General features: G+C 51.4%; 1 protein-coding gene across 1 annotated transcript in view; it reads right to left on the bottom strand.

The window, feature by feature from the left end:
* MYO15A (myosin XVA) overlaps positions 1–19,606 on the bottom strand; it is a 1,426,381-nt gene that overhangs the window by 670,623 nt on the left and 736,152 nt on the right. Inside the window, exon 36 of the mRNA XM_078662701.1 lies at positions 484–639. Within this exon, the coding sequence (XP_078518827.1) occupies positions 484–639 (156 nt within the window). The remainder of the gene's footprint in view (positions 1–483; positions 640–19,606) is intronic.

Consider the following 19,606-nt stretch of genomic DNA (forward strand, 5'->3'; position numbering starts at 1 on the left):
ATATGCATAAAATGTGTGTTTTTATAAATTATTAAATGAAAATGTTTTAAATATCATTCATTTTGGTGAAATAATCCTTCTTGTATAACTGTGTGATATGATGTTATATTTGGAGTAGATGGCACTAGTGGGCTCTTCAATCAGCTGCCAGTCCTTTTTTTCCCATTGAGGGTCTTAGGGACGTTCTTATGTTCAAATGTTTTAAACAGCAATGCGAAATAAAAAAGTTACAATGCATGTGGTTTTCTTCAGGCGGTACGCCATTCCATAGGAAGAAAGCATAGCGTGTAAAGGCGCATTTAGTCTAAGGTTTACCACTACTAGAAAATTTAGTGATGCACAGTCTGTTGGCATTTTGCCAGCAGGAAAACTGCCTTTCAGCAAAAAGTCTTCGAAGTTATGATGCAACTGACTTTGCTAAGTATTTAAAAGCAGTGTCCTGTTATAATGAAACAAGGGTGTACAACATAATCTTTGACACACCTGTTGAGGAGCTCCAGATCGTGGTCTTGGGCCAGCACCAGGAGATGCCCGCACTGAGCCCGATACATTCTGTGGTGAGCGAACTGGGCTGGGGGGCTGGGATGGACTTGTCATGTGCTGCTGGAGGGCCATTGCTTGTACCGTCATCTGTCGGGCCTGTCAAACAAATAGTGAAAGGCTATTTCAAAATAAAGCACACTTACACTATCTCCAAGACCCAGACTTTCAATCAGCTCCATTCAGAATTTATTTCATATTTTCATGCAATACAAAAGAGATTTGTCTTGTAGGTGCAGTAAACCTCAGATCAACAAGTTACTTACTTTGGTAATGCCTCATCTGGTAGAGACTCTATCTAACTGTAGATTCTTTACCTTCGAGTGTCAGCCGGATCTGGAAACTTTCAAGCAATACCTGGCATGTGGCGTCATTCGGCTTGTCGTCTTCAGCACCGGCAATGACATGGGAGGTGTCTAGATAGGCACCACACTAGTGCAATGACAGTTTCTTTTTGAAGCTTTCATGCCAAAAGCACCGAGCCACAAAGAATGCTGGCATACTGGTGTGTATTGCTGAGGCCCTCAGACGGGTGACCCTACTGAATCACTTCGCAGAGTGGAGAGGATCAATAAGGAATCTGCAACTAGAAAACGTATCTACCAGATAAGGCGTTACCGGAGATAAGTAACTTGCTCATCTGATAGAGACTTCTAGCTACAGATTCTTCACCTTAGAATAAATACCCAAGTTATACCACCTGGAGGTAGGTCTGCAAAATGGATTAAATCAAAATTTCCTGCAGGACTGAATGGGTAAACTGCCCATTATGAAAGACCTGAACATTCAGACAGTAATGACTTTAGAACGAGTGTAACTCCCACAACACGGACTCCACAAGCTAACGCAGTGGTCGCAGCCTTGGTTCTGGTGAAATGAGCGTACAAACCCTCAGGGGGTTGCTTTTTGAAAATGCATAGCAGATCTTAATGCAGAACACTATACATCATGAGATTTTCCATTTCTACACTACCTTCACTTTCTTGGCCCCAGCATACCCTAGCAAGGGTTGATCGTCCAGCTTGTGTGCGATCAAGGTAAAACAACAATGCTCTTTTTGGGTCCATACAGTGGAGTCTTTCCTCTTCTTTAGAATGGTGAGGCAGAGCAAAGAAAGGAGGGAAGGTGATAGTTTGGCCTATGTGAAAGATGTCAAAACCTACAGATGGAAAGAGGCATGGATCCTAAGAACAGCTTGTCTGGGTAAAGGGTAGTGTAAGGTGGGTGCACAGAGGGCACTGTGACCCTCCTGGAAAACGTTATTACCACTAAACAATTTGTCTTGATAGTAAGTGCAGTGGGCAGTTGTTTTGGGGCTCAAAGCGTAGACACATGAGAAAGGTGAGGACCAGCTTAATATCCCACTAGGGCATGATGAGTGGTCTCAGGGGAAATGTATGCTGTAGACATTCCAGGAACGAGTCACAATGGGTGACCGCAACAAAGAAGGTTGGTCCAGCAACCACAAGAATACCAAAATGGCAGACAAATATCCTTTGACCGTGCCCAGAGCAGAGCCCTGCTGGGCCAAAGTAAGAACAAAAAGTTCATTTGGGGATCAGGGTGCAGAAAAGGGATCAGTATTTCTGGATGCACACCATGTCATAAAGTTGTCCTAACATCAGGCGTATACCATGTTGGTGGAAGGTGCCTTTGCTGCCAGCAAACATAACATACTTGGGGGGGGGAGGTCAAAAGATGTCAATTGTTGCAGCTCAATCTCCACACATGAAGGCGGAGGGTTGGCAGGTTCGGATGCAGAACTCTCTCCTGTTGCGACATAAGATCCTCCTGAAAGGCCAGCCTGATCGGAGGACCATTGCTCTTGCTCAGAAGCTCGGGATAGCAGACTCTCCTCACCCTATCCAGAGCCACAAGTATGATATGAGCCTGGATGTTTACGATTTTCTTGAGAATTCCGGGCAGGAGCGGTATCAGAGAAAAGATGTACAGGAGGCCCGAGCTCTACTTGAGATAAAAAGTGTCTCTGAGCGACAGCTGCCTTGGAAACTCACACAAAACTGCTGTCAGTCACAGAACTGCTGACTTTTGTGCATTCTCAGCAGTGACGAACAGATAAATTAAGGCTTTCCCCACTCTTGAAAGAGAACTTGCATCACCTCCGGTTGGAAACGCTATTCGTTATCCAGTAAGGTATTGACACCTGAGTCCGTCTATCCTGGAATTCAGGGAGCCAGCTAGGTGTTAAACCACCTGGGAAATGCCTTGACATTCTAGTCATGTCCAGAGACCCAGGCCCCTTGACAAAGGGTCCAGGAACTCACTTTGCCCTCTTTGTACCACATGGTGGTGGTGTTGTCCATGAACACCTGAACCAGCATTCTCCCGATCAAAGGAAGGAAGGCTTTCAATCCAAATCAGATTGCTCAAAGCTCCCACAGGTTGATGAAGAGTCTGGATTCAGCCACAGACAAGAGTCCTCTGATCTCTTCCTCTCCCAGGAGGCCACCCCAGGAGTGACGCATCTGTCTCTAGAGTCAGCTCTGGCTCTGGAAGGAAAATGTGTCTACTGCTGACCCAATAGTGGCTGGTCAGCCACCACTGCAGGTCTTTTGCAGTTCCCTCTTAGATCTGGACCCTGTTGGAGAGATTCTGCTGATGCTGCACCCGCTGGAACTTCCGGTCCCACTGCAAAGCCCTCATATACCAATGGGCATGTGTCACCATCAGGATGCAGAAGGCCATGAGGCCCAACAGCCTCATAGTCGGTCTCACTGAAATTCAGAATAGAGGCTGAAGCATTTGTACCATAGCTTGAATATTCTGGATTCACTGCTTGGGATGATAAGCCTGAAAACTGCACTGTTACCAGAACAGCTCCAATGAAAGGGAGTGTCTGAGAGGGAGTCATGTGTGACTTCAGCACGTTGATAGAGGACCCCTGCAAATGCAGGAGGTTCACTGCAGTCTGGAAGTGTGAGACAACTACCTGAGGTGAGCCCGCCTTTAACAGTCAGTTGTTGAAGTAGGATAAAATTGGAACCCCCAACCTCTGCAGGTGTGCTGCAACCACCGCCTCACCTTGGTGAACACCCAAGGGGTGCTGGTAAAGCCAAAAGAGAGCAAGGTGAACTGAAAGTGCTCTTGGTCTACCACGAACCACAGGTAACGCAGGAAGGAGGGGAATTTGGAAATATGTAACTTGCAAGTCCAAATCTAACATCCAGCCTCCTGGGTCCAGGGTAGACAGGAACTGAGCTATGATGAGCATCTTGAACATCTCCTCTTTCTCCACTACACAGTGTGGGTGTATTGGCCTAAAAGGCATGCGTGTTCACTGACCACAGTGCAAGCTTGAGGTAAGAGAACATGATCTTACCAAAGGTATCCAGCCTTGCGGATGCCCTGTCCGTTGGAGTGGTAGGAAACTCGCCGGGGTTTATATGAGAAGTGGAGACTTGGACCGTCAAGCTCTCCAGGGTGGGATGATGGGTTAGGAAATTGGGGTCCCAAGGAGTGGGTGATTGTGGAGGGCAATTGTTCTCTTTAGGACTTAGACCAGGTCCCAAGCAGGACATCGGTAAGGCTTCAATTAATAGGAGAAAGGGTTCAGAGGGAGCAACTCTTGGCTGAAGCACCTCTTTGATGAGGTTTGTCCTGACTGCCACCAAAAGCAACTGAAGACCCAGGACCTCAGCCACCCTCCTCACCACTATTGCAAAAGAGCCACCCTCCTCCTTAGCTACGGTAGCGGAAGAGACCAGCCCAGCATATGATGAGGTGTCCAAACTACTGCCATCCGCCAGTTCCTCATACCAGTTGTACTCCTGTGCATCGAGGGCAGAGGTCTTCAATCTGTGGGGCGTGACCCCCGAGGGGGCCCTGGAGTCCTGGCAAGGGGGTTGCGTATTCACAAGCTTCACTTGTCCCTGCAATTCAAAACGTGTGCTTTCCTTTAGGAAAAAAGACAGCCCTCCTGGAATGGTGATATAGATCGTTATCAGCTGCTCTCTGAATGAAATGAAAATGTGAAAGTGTAAAGAATGCTTGGGAGTAGTTCTGGCTTATTTCTTTTTTTTGTTAATCTGTTACTTCAAAATCTATTTTCATTGATTAGCTCACATATCAAAGCACCAAGCGAAACATGTACACTATACATGAATTGACAACACTTACTGGACAAAAAGTACAATTACTTTAAATCGAAAAGAACGATTACATAAATTATAAACATCAATCATGAAGCAAATTGCTCATCACAATATCACAGAGACATTCACATAGAAAAGTGTCTTTTTGGTGCCCCATGAAATTAAAACCACTCACGTGGAAAAAGCAACATTCAAAAGTGTCCAACACATACTATGCTCTGAAAAAACCGAAGACTTCCCTCCTCCTAGCCGAAGAAATAAGCAGTTCATATGGGTTGGGAAATTCATCTGCAGCCCTTCCCCCCACTTCCTCAAGGTCCTCAAAAACGCCAGCCATGTATAGCAGCCCAGAATCAATGCAGGACCAGCCACCCCCAACCCACCTATCCAAGCCAACGTGCCTTGATCCCCCAAAAAGGACCCACTTCCATCAAGGTCTGCACTAGGGCCAACACCAGGATGTGTGACACCACTACACAAATGCTTTAAAGTTACTAATTGCAAACACAACAGTGATGGACAGAATGTGGATCAATGTCACACATTCACCCCAGTCCAAAGATCTGGGCCCAAATCCATCGTTTTTCCACTCCACACCACCCTGGGTTAGACAATGGCGATATGCAAATCAGCGCTGACCCTGTGCCCCATGGGAACAGTCCAGTCCGAACTACAAAAGCCATGTCCTTCCCAGAACGGAATCAAGCATCCGAGGACCGGCCCGGTTTCGAGGTAACACCTCTCATCAGCCCGGCTAGCTTGACTCCAGTGGTGTGGAGTGCCTGGGACTCACGTCTGAGCATCCCCAGTACACTTAGAGCGGTAATTGCAAACACAACAGTGATGGACAGAATGTGGATCAATGTCACACATTCACCCCAGTCCAAAGATCTGGGCCCAAATCCATCGTTTTTCCACTCCACACCTCCCTGGGTTAGACAATGGCGATATGCAAATCAGCGCTGACCCTGTGCCCCATGGGAACAGTCCAGTCCGAACTACAAAAGCCATGTCCTTCCCAGAACGGAATCAAGCATCCGAGGACCGGCCCGGTTTCGAGGTAACACCTCTCATCAGCCCGGCTAGCTTGACTCCAGTGGTGTGGAGTGCCTGGGACTCACGTCTGAGCATCCCCAGTACACTTAGAGCGGTAATTGCAAACACAACAGTGATGGACAGAATGTGGATCAATGTCACACATTCACCCCAGTCCAAAGATCTGGGCCCAAATCCATCGTTTTTCCACTCCACACCACCCTGGGTTAGACAATGGCGATATGCAAATCAGCGCTGACCCTGTGCCCCATGGGAACAGTCCAGTCCGAACTACAAAAGCCATGTCCTTCCCAGATTGGAATCAAGCATCCGAGGACCGGCCCGGTTTCGAGGTAACACCTCTCATCAGCCCGGCTAGTTTGACTCCAGTGGTGTGGAGTGCCTGGGACTCACGTCTGAGCATCCCCAGTACACTTAGAGCGGTAATTGCACACACAACAGTGATGGACAGAATGTGGATCAATGTCACACATTCACCCCAGTCCAAAGATCTGGGCCCAAATCCATCGTTTTTCCACTCCACACCATCCTGGGTTAGACAATGGCGATATGCAAATCAGCGCTGACCCTGTGCCCCATGGGAACAGTCCAGTCCGAACTACAAAAGCCATGTCCTTCCCAGAACGGAATCAAGCATCCGAGGACCGGCCCGGTTTCGAGGTAACACCTCTCATCAGCCCGGCTAGCTTGACTCCAGTGGTGTGGAGTGCCTGGGACTCACGTCTGAGCATCCCCAGTACACTTAGAGCGGTAATTGCAAACACAACAGTGATGGACAGAATGTGGATCAATGTCACACATTCACCCCAGTCCAAAGATCTGGGCCCAAATCCATCGTTTTTCCACTCCACACCACCCTGGGTTAGACAATGGCGATATGCAAATCAGCGCTGACCCTGTGCCCCATGGGAACAGTCCAGTCCGAACTACAAAAGCCATGTCCTTCCCAGAACGGAATCAAGCATCCGAGGACCGGCCCGGTTTCGAGGTAACACCTCTCATCAGCCCGGCTAGCTTGACTCCAGTGGTGTGGAGTGCCTGGGACTCACGTCTGAGCATCCCCAGTACACTTAGAGCGGTAATTGCAAACACAACAGTGATGGACAGAATGTGGATCAATGTCACACATTCACCCCAGTCCAAAGATCTGGGCCCAAATCCATCGTTTTTCCACTCCACACCACCCTGGGTTAGACAATGGCGATATGCAAATCAGCGCTGACCCTGTGCCCCATGGGAACAGTCCAGTCCAAACTACAAAAGCCATGTCCTTCCCAGAACGGAATCAAGCATCCGAGGACCGGCCCGGTTTCGAGGTAACACCTCTCATCAGCCCGGCTAGCTTGACTCCAGTGGTGAGGAGTGCCTGGGACTCACGTCTGAGCATCCCCAGTACACTTAGAGCGGTAATTGCAAACACAACAGTGATGGACAGAATGTGGATCAATGTCACACATTCACCCCAGTCCAAAGATCTGGGCCCAAATCCATCGTTTTTCCACTCCACACCATCCTGGGTTAGACAATGGCGATATGCAAATCAGCGCTGACCCTGTGCCCCATGGGAACAGTCCAGTCCGAACTACAAAAGCCATGTCCTTCCCAGAACGGAATCAAGCATCCGAGGACCGGCCCGGTTTCGAGGTAACACCTCTCATCAGCCCGGCTAGCTTGACTCCAGTGGTGTGGAGTGCCTGGGACTCACGTCTGAGCATCCCCAGTACACTTAGAGCGGTAATTGCAAACACAACAGTGATGGACAGAATGTGGATCAATGTCACACATTCACCCCAGTCCAAAGATCTGGGCCCAAATCCATCGTTTTTCCACTCCACACCACCCTGGGTTAGACAATGGCGATATGCAAATCAGCGCTGACCCTGTGCCCCATGGGAACAGTCCAGTCCGAACTACAAAAGCCATGTCCTTCCCAGAACGGAATCAAGCATCCGAGGACCGGCCCGGTTTCGAGGTAACACCTCTCATCAGCCCGGCTAGCTTGACTCCAGTGGTGTGGAGTGCCTGGGACTCACGTCTGAGCATCCCCAGTACACTTAGAGCGGTAATTGCAAACACAACAGTGATGGACAGAATGTGGATCAATGTCACACATTCACCCCAGTCCAAAGATCTGGGCCCAAATCCATCGTTTTTCCACTCCACACCACCCTGGGTTAGACAATGGCGATATGCAAATCAGCGCTGACCCTGTGCCCCATGGGAACAGTCCAGTCCGAACTACAAAAGCCATGTCCTTCCCAGAACGGAATCAAGCATCCGAGGACCGGCCCGGTTTCGAGGTAACACCTCTCATCAGCCCGGCTAGCTTGACTCCAGTGGTGTGGAGTGCCTGGGACTCACGTCTGAGCATCCCCAGTACACTTAGAGCGGTAATTGCAAACACAACAGTGATGGACAGAATGTGGATCAATGTCACACATTCACCCCAGTCCAAAGATCTGGGCCCAAATCCATCGTTTTTCCACTCCACACCACCCTGGGTTAGACAATGGCGATATGCAAATCAGCGCTGACCCTGTGCCCCATGGGAACAGTCCAGTCCGAACTACAAAAGCCATGTCCTTCCCAGAACGGAATCAAGCATCCGAGGACCGGCCCGGTTTCGAGGTAACACCTCTCATCAGCCCGGCTAGCTTGACTCCAGTGGTGTGGAGTGCCTGGGACTCACGTCTGAGCATCCCCAGTACACTTAGAGCGGTAATTGCAAACACAACAGTGATGGACAGAATGTGGATCAATGTCACACATTCACCCCAGTCCAAAGATCTGGGCCCAAATCCATCGTTTTTCCACTCCACACCACCCTGGGTTAGACAATGGCGATATGCAAATCAGCGCTGACCCTGTGCCCCATGGGAACAGTCCAGTCCGAACTACAAAAGCCATGTCCTTCCCAGATTGGAATCAAGCATCCGAGGACCGGCCCGGTTTCGAGGTAACACCTCTCATCAGCCCGGCTAGTTTGACTCCAGTGGTGTGGAGTGCCTGGGACTCACGTCTGAGCATCCCCAGTACACTTAGAGCGGTAATTGCACACACAACAGTGATGGACAGAATGTGGATCAATGTCACACATTCACCCCAGTCCAAAGATCTGGGCCCAAATCCATCGTTTTTCCACTCCACACCATCCTGGGTTAGACAATGGCGATATGCAAATCAGCGCTGACCCTGTGCCCCATGGGAACAGTCCAGTCCGAACTACAAAAGCCATGTCCTTCCCAGAACGGAATCAAGCATCCGAGGACCGGCCCGGTTTCGAGGTAACACCTCTCATCAGCCCGGCTAGCTTGACTCCAGTGGTGTGGAGTGCCTGGGACTCACGTCTGAGCATCCCCAGTACACTTAGAGTGGTAATTGCAAACACAACAGTGATGGACAGAATGTGGATCAATGTCACACATTCACCCCAGTCCAAAGATCTGGGCCCAAATCCATCGTTTTTCCACTCCACACCACCCTGGGTTAGACAATGGCGATATGCAAATCAGCGCTGACCCTGTGCCCCATGGGAACAGTCCAGTCCGAACTGCAAAAGCCATGTCCTTCCCAGAACGGAATCAAGCATCCGAGGACCGGCCCGGTTTCGAGGTAACACCTCTCATCAGCCCGGCTAGCTTGACTCCAGTGGTGTGGAGTGCCTGGGACTCACGTCTGAGCATCCCCAGTACACTTAGAGCGGTAATTGCAAACACAACAGTGATGGACAGAATGTGGATCAATGTCACACATTCACCCCAGTCCAAAGATCTGGGCCCAAATCCATCGTTTTTCCACTCCACACCACCCTGGGTTAGACAATGGCGATATGCAAATCAGCGCTGACCCTGTGCCCCATGGGAACAGTCCAGTCCAAACTACAAAAGCCATGTCCTTCCCAGAACGGAATCAAGCATCCGAGGACCGGCCCGGTTTCGAGGTAACACCTCTCATCAGCCCGGCTAGCTTGACTCCAGTGGTGAGGAGTGCCTGGGACTCACGTCTGAGCATCCCCAGTACACTTAGAGCGGTAATTGCAAACACAACAGTGATGGACAGAATGTGGATCAATGTCACACATTCACCCCAGTCCAAAGATCTGGGCCCAAATCCATCGTTTTTCCACTCCACACCATCCTGGGTTAGACAATGGCGATATGCAAATCAGCGCTGACCCTGTGCCCCATGGGAACAGTCCAGTCCGAACTACAAAAGCCATGTCCTTCCCAGAACGGAATCAAGCATCCGAGGACCGGCCCGGTTTCGAGGTAACACCTCTCATCAGCCCGGCTAGCTTGACTCCAGTGGTGTGGAGTGCCTGGGACTCACGTCTGAGCATCCCCAGTACACTTAGAGCGGTAATTGCAAACACAACAGTGATGGACAGAATGTGGATCAATGTCACACATTCACCCCAGTCCAAAGATCTGGGCCCAAATCCATCGTTTTTCCACTCCACACCACCCTGGGTTAGACAATGGCGATATGCAAATCAGCGCTGACCCTGTGCCCCATGGGAACAGTCCAGTCCGAACTACAAAAGCCATGTCCTTCCCAGAACGGAATCAAGCATCCGAGGACCGGCCCGGTTTCGAGGTAACACCTCTCATCAGCCCGGCTAGCTTGACTCCAGTGGTGTGGAGTGCCTGGGACTCACGTCTGAGCATCCCCAGTACACTTAGAGCGGTAATTGCAAACACAACAGTGATGGACAGAATGTGGATCAATGTCACACATTCACCCCAGTCCAAAGATCTGGGCCCAAATCCATCGTTTTTCCACTCCACACCACCCTGGGTTAGACAATGGCGATATGCAAATCAGCACTGACCCTGTGCCCCATGGGAACAGTCCAGTCCGAACTACAAAAGCCATGTCCTTCCCAGAACGGAATCAAGCATCCGAGGACCGGCCCGGTTTCGAGGTAACACCTCTCATCAGCCCGGCTAGCTTGACTCCAGTGGTGTGGAGTGCCTGGGACTCACGTCTGAGCATCCCCAGTACACTTAGAGCGGTAATTGCAAACACAACAGTGATGGACAGAATGTGGATCAATGTCACACATTCACCCCAGTCCAAAGATCTGGGCCCAAATCCATCGTTTTTCCACTCCACACCACCCTGGGTTAGACAATGGCGATATGCAAATCAGCGCTGACCCTGTGCCCCATGGGAACAGTCCAGTCCGAACTACAAAAGCCATGTCCTTCCCAGAACGGAATCAAGCATCCGAGGACCGGCCCGGTTTCGAGGTAACACCTCTCATCAGCCCGGCTAGCTTGACTCCAGTGGTGTGGAGTGCCTGGGACTCACGTCTGAGCATCCCCAGTACACTTAGAGCGGTAATTGCAAACACAACAGTGATGGACAGAATGTGGATCAATGTCACACATTCACCCCAGTCCAAAGATCTGGGCCCAAATCCATCGTTTTTCCACTCCACACCACCCTGGGTTAGACAATGGCGATATGCAAATCAGCGCTGACCCTGTGCCCCATGGGAACAGTCCAGTCCGAACTACAAAAGCCATGTCCTTCCCAGATTGGAATCAAGCATCCGAGGACCGGCCCGGTTTCGAGGTAACACCTCTCATCAGCCCGGCTAGTTTGACTCCAGTGGTGTGGAGTGCCTGGGACTCACGTCTGAGCATCCCCAGTACACTTAGAGCGGTAATTGCACACACAACAGTGATGGACAGAATGTGGATCAATGTCACACATTCACCCCAGTCCAAAGATCTGGGCCCAAATCCATCGTTTTTCCACTCCACACCATCCTGGGTTAGACAATGGCGATATGCAAATCAGCGCTGACCCTGTGCCCCATGGGAACAGTCCAGTCCGAACTACAAAAGCCATGTCCTTCCCAGAACGGAATCAAGCATCCGAGGACCGGCCCGGTTTCGAGGTAACACCTCTCATCAGCCCGGCTAGCTTGACTCCAGTGGTGTGGAGTGCCTGGGACTCACGTCTGAGCATCCCCAGTACACTTAGAGTGGTAATTGCAAACACAACAGTGATGGACAGAATGTGGATCAATGTCACACATTCACCCCAGTCCAAAGATCTGGGCCCAAATCCATCGTTTTTCCACTCCACACCACCCTGGGTTAGACAATGGCGATATGCAAATCAGCGCTGACCCTGTGCCCCATGGGAACAGTCCAGTCCGAACTACAAAAGCCATGTCCTTCCCAGAACGGAATCAAGCATCCGAGGACCGGCCCGGTTTCGAGGTAACACCTCTCATCAGCCCGGCTAGCTTGACTCCAGTGGTGTGGAGTGCCTGGGACTCACGTCTGAGCATCCCCAGTACACTTAGAGCGGTAATTGCAAACACAACAGTGATGGACAGAATGTGGATCAATGTCACACATTCACCCCAGTCCAAAGATCTGGGCCCAAATCCATCGTTTTTCCACTCCACACCACCCTGGGTTAGACAATGGCGATATGCAAATCAGCGCTGACCCTGTGCCCCATGGGAACAGTCCAGTCCAAACTACAAAAGCCATGTCCTTCCCAGAACGGAATCAAGCATCCGAGGACCGGCCCGGTTTCGAGGTAACACCTCTCATCAGCCCGGCTAGCTTGACTCCAGTGGTGAGGAGTGCCTGGGACTCACGTCTGAGCATCCCCAGTACACTTAGAGCGGTAATTGCAAACACAACAGTGATGGACAGAATGTGGATCAATGTCACACATTCACCCCAGTCCAAAGATCTGGGCCCAAATCCATCGTTTTTCCACTCCACACCATCCTGGGTTAGACAATGGCGATATGCAAATCAGCGCTGACCCTGTGCCCCATGGGAACAGTCCAGTCCGAACTACAAAAGCCATGTCCTTCCCAGAACGGAATCAAGCATCCGAGGACCGGCCCGGTTTCGAGGTAACACCTCTCATCAGCCCGGCTAGCTTGACTCCAGTGGTGTGGAGTGCCTGGGACTCACGTCTGAGCATCCCCAGTACACTTAGAGCGGTAATTGCAAACACAACAGTGATGGACAGAATGTGGATCAATGTCACACATTCACCCCAGTCCAAAGATCTGGGCCCAAATCCATCGTTTTTCCACTCCACACCACCCTGGGTTAGACAATGGCGATATGCAAATCAGCGCTGACCCTGTGCCCCATGGGAACAGTCCAGTCCGAACTACAAAAGCCATGTCCTTCCCAGAACGGAATCAAGCATCCGAGGACCGGCCCGGTTTCGAGGTAACACCTCTCATCAGCCCGGCTAGCTTGACTCCAGTGGTGTGGAGTGCCTGGGACTCACGTCTGAGCATCCCCAGTACACTTAGAGCGGTAATTGCAAACACAACAGTGATGGACAGAATGTGGATCAATGTCACACATTCACCCCAGTCCAAAGATCTGGGCCCAAATCCATCGTTTTTCCACTCCACACCACCCTGGGTTAGACAATGGCGATATGCAAATCAGCGCTGACCGTGTGCCCCATGGGAACAGTCCAGTCCGAACTACAAAAGCCATGTCCTTCCCAGAACGGAATCAAGCATCCGAGGACCGGCCCGGTTTCGAGGTAACACCTCTCATCAGCCCGGCTAGCTTGACTCCAGTGGTGTGGAGTGCCTGGGACTCACGTCTGAGCATCCCCAGTACACTTAGAGCGGTAATTGCAAACACAACAGTGATGGACAGAATGTGGATCAATGTCACACATTCACCCCAGTCCAAAGATCTGGGCCCAAATCCATCGTTTTTCCACTCCACACCACCCTGGGTTAGACAATGGCGATATGCAAATCAGCGCTGACCCTGTGCCCCATGGGAACAGTCCAGTCCGAACTACAAAAGCCATGTCCTTCCCAGAACGGAATAAAGCATCCGAGGACCGGCCCGGTTTCGAGGTAACACCTCTCATCAGCCCGGCTAGCTTGACTCCAGTGGTGTGGAGTGCCTGGGACTCACGTCTGAGCATCCCCAGTACACTTAGAGCGGTAATTGCAAACACAACAGTGATGGACAGAATGTGGATCAATGTCACACATTCACCCCAGTCCAAAGATCTGGGCCCAAATCCATCGTTTTTCCACTCCACACCACCCTGGGTTAGACAATGGCGATATGCAAATCAGCGCTGACCCTGTGCCCCATGGGAACAGTCCAGTCCGAACTACAAAAGCCATGTCCTTCCCAGAACGGAATCAAGCATCCGAGGACCGGCCCGGTTTCGAGGTAACACCTCTCATCAGCCCGGCTAGCTTGACTCCAGTGGTGTGGAGTGCCTGGGACTCACGTCTGAGCATCCCCAGTACACTTAGAGCGGTAATTGCAAACACAACAGTGATGGACAGAATGTGGATCAATGTCACACATTCACCCCAGTCCAAAGATCTGGGCCCAAATCCATCGTTTTTCCACTCCACACCACCCTGGGTTAGACAATGGCGATATGCAAATCAGCGCTGACCCTGTGCCCCATGGGAACAGTCCAGTCCGAACTACAAAAGCCATGTCCTTCCCAGAACGGAATCAAGCATCCGAGGACCGGCCCGGTTTCGAGGTAACACCTCTCATCAGCCCGGCTAGCTTGACTCCAGTGGTGTGGAGTGCCTGGGACTCACGTCTGAGCATCCCCAGTACACTTAGAGCGGTAATTGCAAACACAACAGTGATGGACAGAATGTGGATCAATGTCACACATTCACCCCAGTCCAAAGATCTGGGCCCAAATCCATCGTTTTTCCACTCCACACCATCCTGGGTTAGACAATGGCGATATGCAAATCAGCGCTGACCCTGTGCCCCATGGGAACAGTCCAGTCCGAACTACAAAAGCCATGTCCTTCCCAGAACGGAATCAAGCATCCGAGGACCGGCCCGGTTTCGAGGTAACACCTCTCATCAGCCCGGCTAGCTTGACTCCAGTGGTATGGAGTGCCTGGGACTCACGTCTGAGCATCCCCAGTACACTTAGAGCGGTAATTGCAAACACAACAGTGATGGACAGAATGTGGATCAATGTCACACATTCACCCCAGTCCAAAGATCTGGGCCCAAATCCATCGTTTTTCCACTCCACACCACCCTGGGTTAGACAATGGCGATATGCAAATCAGCGCTGACCCTGTGCCCCATGGGAACAGTCCAGTCCGAACTACAAAAGCCATGTCCTTCCCAGAACGGAATCAAGCATCCGAGGACCGGCCCGGTTTCGAGGTAACACCTCTCATCAGCCCGGCTAGCTTGACTCCAGTGGTGTGGAGTGCCTGGGACTCACGTCTGAGCATCCCCAGTACACTTAGAGCGGTAATTGCAAACACAACAGTGATGGACAGAATGTGGATCAATGTCACACATTCACCCCAGTCCAAAGATCTGGGCCCAAATCCATCGTTTTTCCACTCCACACCACCCTGGGTTAGACAATGGCGATATGCAAATCAGCGCTGACCCTGTGCCCCATGGGAACAGTCCAGTCCGAACTACAAAAGCCATGTCCTTCCCAGAACGGAATCAAGCATCCGAGGACCGGCCCGGTTTCGAGGTAACACCTCTCATCAGCCCGGCTAGCTTGACTCCAGTGGTGTGGAGTGCCTGGGACTCACGTCTGAGCATCCCCAGTACACTTAGAGCGGTAATTGCAAACACAACAGTGATGGACAGAATGTGGATCAATGTCACACATTCACCCCAGTCCAAAGATCTGGGCCCAAATCCATCGTTTTTCCACTCCACACCACCCTGGGTTAGACAATGGCGATATGCAAATCAGCGCTGACCCTGTGCCCCATGGGAACAGTCCAGTCCGAACTACAAAAGCCATGTCCTTCCCAGAACGGAATCAAGCATCCGAGGATCGGCCCGGTTTCGAGGTAACACCTCTCATCAGCCCGGCTAGCTTGACTCCAGTGGTGTGGAGTGCCTGGGACTCACGTCTGAGCATCCCCAGTACACTTAGAGCGGTAATTGCAAACACAACAGTGATGGACAGAATGTGGATCAATGTCACACATTCACCCCAGTCCAAAGATCTGGGCCCAAATCCATCGTTTTTCCACTCCACACCACCCTGGGTTAGACAATGGCGATATGCAAATCAGCGCTGACCCTGTGCCCCATGGGAACAGTCCAGTCCGAACTACAAAAGCCATGTCCTTCCCAGAACGGAATCAAGCATCCGAGGACCGGCCCGGTTTCGAGGTAACACCTCTCATCAGCCCGGCTAGCTTGACTCCAGTGGTGTGGAGTGCCTGGGACTCACGTCTGAGCATCCCCAGTACACTTAGAGCGGTAATTGCAAACACAACAGTGATGGACAGAATGTGGATCAATGTCACACATTCACCCCAGTCCAAAGATCTGGGCCCAAATCCATCGTTTTTCCACTCCACACCACCCTGGGTTAGACAATGGCGATATGCAAATCAGCGCTGACCCTGTGCCCCATGGGAACAGTCCAGTCCGAACTACAAAAGCCATGTCCTTCCCAGAACGGAATCAAGCATCCGAGGACCGGCCCGGTTTCGAGGTAACACCTCTCATCAGCCCGGCTAGCTTGACTCCAGTGGTGTGGAGTGCCTGGGACTCACGTCTGAGCATCCCCAGTACACTTAGAGCGGTAATTGCAAACACAACAGTGATGGACAGAATGTGGATCAATGTCACACATTCACCCCAGTCCAAAGATCTGGGCCCAAATCCATCGTTTTTCCACTCCACACCACCCTGGGTTAGACAATGGCGATATGCAAATCAGCGCTGACCCTGTGCCCCATGGGAACAGTCCAGTCCGAACTACAAAAGCCATGTCCTTCCCAGAACGGAATCAAGCATCCGAGGACCGGCCCGGTTTCGAGGTAACACCTCTCATCAGCCCGGCTAGCTTGACTCCAGTGGTGTGGAGTGCCTGGGACTCACGTCTGAGCATCCCCAGTACACTTAGAGCGGTAATTGCAAACACAACAGTGATGGACAGAATGTGGATCAATGTCACACATTCACCCCAGTCCAAAGATCTGGGCCCAAATCCATCGTTTTTCCACTCCACACCACCCTGGGTTAGACAATGGCGATATGCAAATCAGCGCTGACCCTGTGCCCCATGGGAACAGTCCAGTCCGAACTACAAAAGCCATGTCCTTCCCAGAACGGAATCAAGCATCCGAGGACCGGCCCGGTTTCGAGGTAACACCTCTCATCAGCCCGGCTAGCTTGACTCCAGTGGTGTGGAGTGCCTGGGACTCACGTCTGAGCATCCCCAGTACACTTAGAGCGGTAATTGCAAACACAACAGTGATGGACAGAATGTGGATCAATGTCACACATTCACCCCAGTCCAAAGATCTGGGCCCAAATCCATCGTTTTTCCACTCCACACCACCCTGGGTTAGACAATGGCGATATGCAGATCAGCGCTGACCCTGTGCCCCATGGGAACAGTCCAGTCCGAACTACAAAAGCCATGTCCTTCCCAGAACGGAATCAAGCATCCGAGGACCGGCCCGGTTTCGAGGTAACACCTCTCATCAGCCCGGCTAGCTTGACTCCAGTGGAGTGGAGTGCCTGGGACTCACGTCTGAGCATCCCCAGTACACTTAGAGCGGTAATTGCAAACACAACAGTGATGGACAGAATGTGGATCAATGTCACACATTCACCCCAGTCCAAAGATCTGGGCCCAAATCCATCGTTTTTCCACTCCACACCACCCTGGGTTAGACAATGGCGATATGCAAATCAGCGCTGACCCTGTGCCCCATGGGAACAGTCCAGTCCGAACTACAAAAGCCATGTCCTTCCCAGAACGGAATCAAGCATCCGAGGACTGGCCCGGTTTCGAGGTAACACCTCTCATCAGCCCGGCTAGCTTGACTCCAGTGGTGTGGAGTGCCTGGGACTCACGTCTGAGCATCCCCAGTACACTTAGAGCGGTAATTGCAAACACAACAGTGATGGACAGAATGTGGATCAATGTCACACATTCACCCCAGTCCAAAGATCTGGGCCCAAATCCATCGTTTTTCCACTCCACACCACCCTGGGTTAGACAATGGCGATATGCAAATCAGCGCTGACCCTGTGCCCCATGGGAACAGTCCAGTCCGAACTACAAAAGCCATGTCCTTCCCAGAACGGAATCAAGCATCCGAGGACCGGCCCGGTTTCGAGGTAACACCTCTCATCAGCCCGGCTAGCTTGACTCCAGTGGTGTGGAGTGCCTGGGACTCACGTCTGAGCATCCCCAGTACACTTAGAGCGGTAATTGCAAACACAACAGTGATGGACAGAATGTGGATCAATGTCACACATTCACCCCAGTCCAAAGATCTGGGCCCAAATCCATCGTTTTTCCACTCCACACCACCCTGGGTTAGACAATGGCGATATGCAAATCAGCGCTGACCCTGTGCCCCATGGGAACAGTCCAGTCCGAACTACAAAAGCCATGTCCTTCCCAGAACGGAATCAAGCATCCGAGGACCGGCCCGGTTTCGAGGTAACACCTCTCATCAGCCCGGCTAGCTTGACTCCAGTGGTGTGGAGTGCCTGGGACTCACGTCTGAGCATCCCCAGTACACTTAGAGCGGTAATTGCAAACACAACAGTGATGGACAGAATGTGGATCAATGTCACACATTCACCCCAGTCCAAAGATCTGGGCCCAAATCCATCGTTTTTCCACTCCACACCACCCTGGGTTAGACAATGGCGATATGCAGATCAGCGCTGACCCTGTGCCCCATGGGAACAGTCCAGTCCGAACTACAAAAGCCATGTCCTTCCCAGAACGGAATCAAGCATCCGAGGACCGGCCCGGTTTCGAGGTAACACCTCTCATCAGCCCGGCTAGCTTGACTCCAGTGGAGTGGAGTGCCTGGGACTCACGTCTGAGCATCCCCAGTACACTTAGAGCGGTAATTGCAAACACAACAGTGATGGACAGAATGTGGATCAATGTCACACATTCACCCCAGTCCAAAGATCTGGGCCCAAATCCATCGTTTTTCCACTCCACACCACCCTGGGTTAGACAATGGCGATATGCAAATCAGCGCTGACCCTGTGCCCCATGGGAACAGTCCAGTCCGAACTACAAAAGCCATGTCCTTCCCAGAACGGAATCAAGCATCCGAGGACCGGCCCGGTTTCGAGGTAACACCTCTCATCAGCCCGGCTAGCTTGACTCCAGTGGTGTGGAGTGCCTGGGGCTCACGTCTGAGCATCCCCAGTACACTTAGAGCGGTAATTGCAAACACAACAGTGATGGACAGAATGTGGATCAATGTCACACATTCACCCCAGTCCAAAGATCTGGGCCCAAATCCATCGTTTTTCCACTCCACACCACCCTGGGTTAGACAATGGCGATATGCAAATCAGCGCTGACCCTGTGCCCCATGGGAACAGTCCAGTCCGAACTACAAAAGCCATGTCCTTCCCAGAACGGAATCAAGCATCCGAGGACCGGCCCGGTTTCAAGGTAACACCTCTCATCAGCCCGGCTAGCTTGACTCCAGTGGTGTGGAGTGCCTGGGACTCACGTCTGAGCATCCCCAGTACACTTAGAGCGGTAATTGCAAACACAACAGTGATGGACAGAATGTGGATCAATGTCACACATTCACCCCAGATCTGGGCCCAAATCCATCGTTTTTCCACTCCACACCACCCTGGGTTAGACAATGGCGATATGCAAATCAGCGCTGACCCTGTGCCCCATGGGAACAGTCCAGTCCGAACTACAAAAGCCATGTCCTTCCCAGAACGGAATCAAGCATCCGAGGACCGGCCCGGTTTCGAGGTAACACCTCTCATCAGCCCGGCTAGCTTGACTCCAGTGGTGTGGAGTGCCTGGGGCTCACGTCTGAGCATCCCCAGTACACTTAGAGCGGTAATTGCAAACACAACAGTGATGGACAGAATGTG

Source organism: Lissotriton helveticus, chromosome 10, assembly GCF_964261635.1.
Source record: "Lissotriton helveticus chromosome 10, aLisHel1.1, whole genome shotgun sequence".
Lineage (NCBI taxonomy): Eukaryota > Metazoa > Chordata > Amphibia > Caudata > Salamandridae > Lissotriton > Lissotriton helveticus.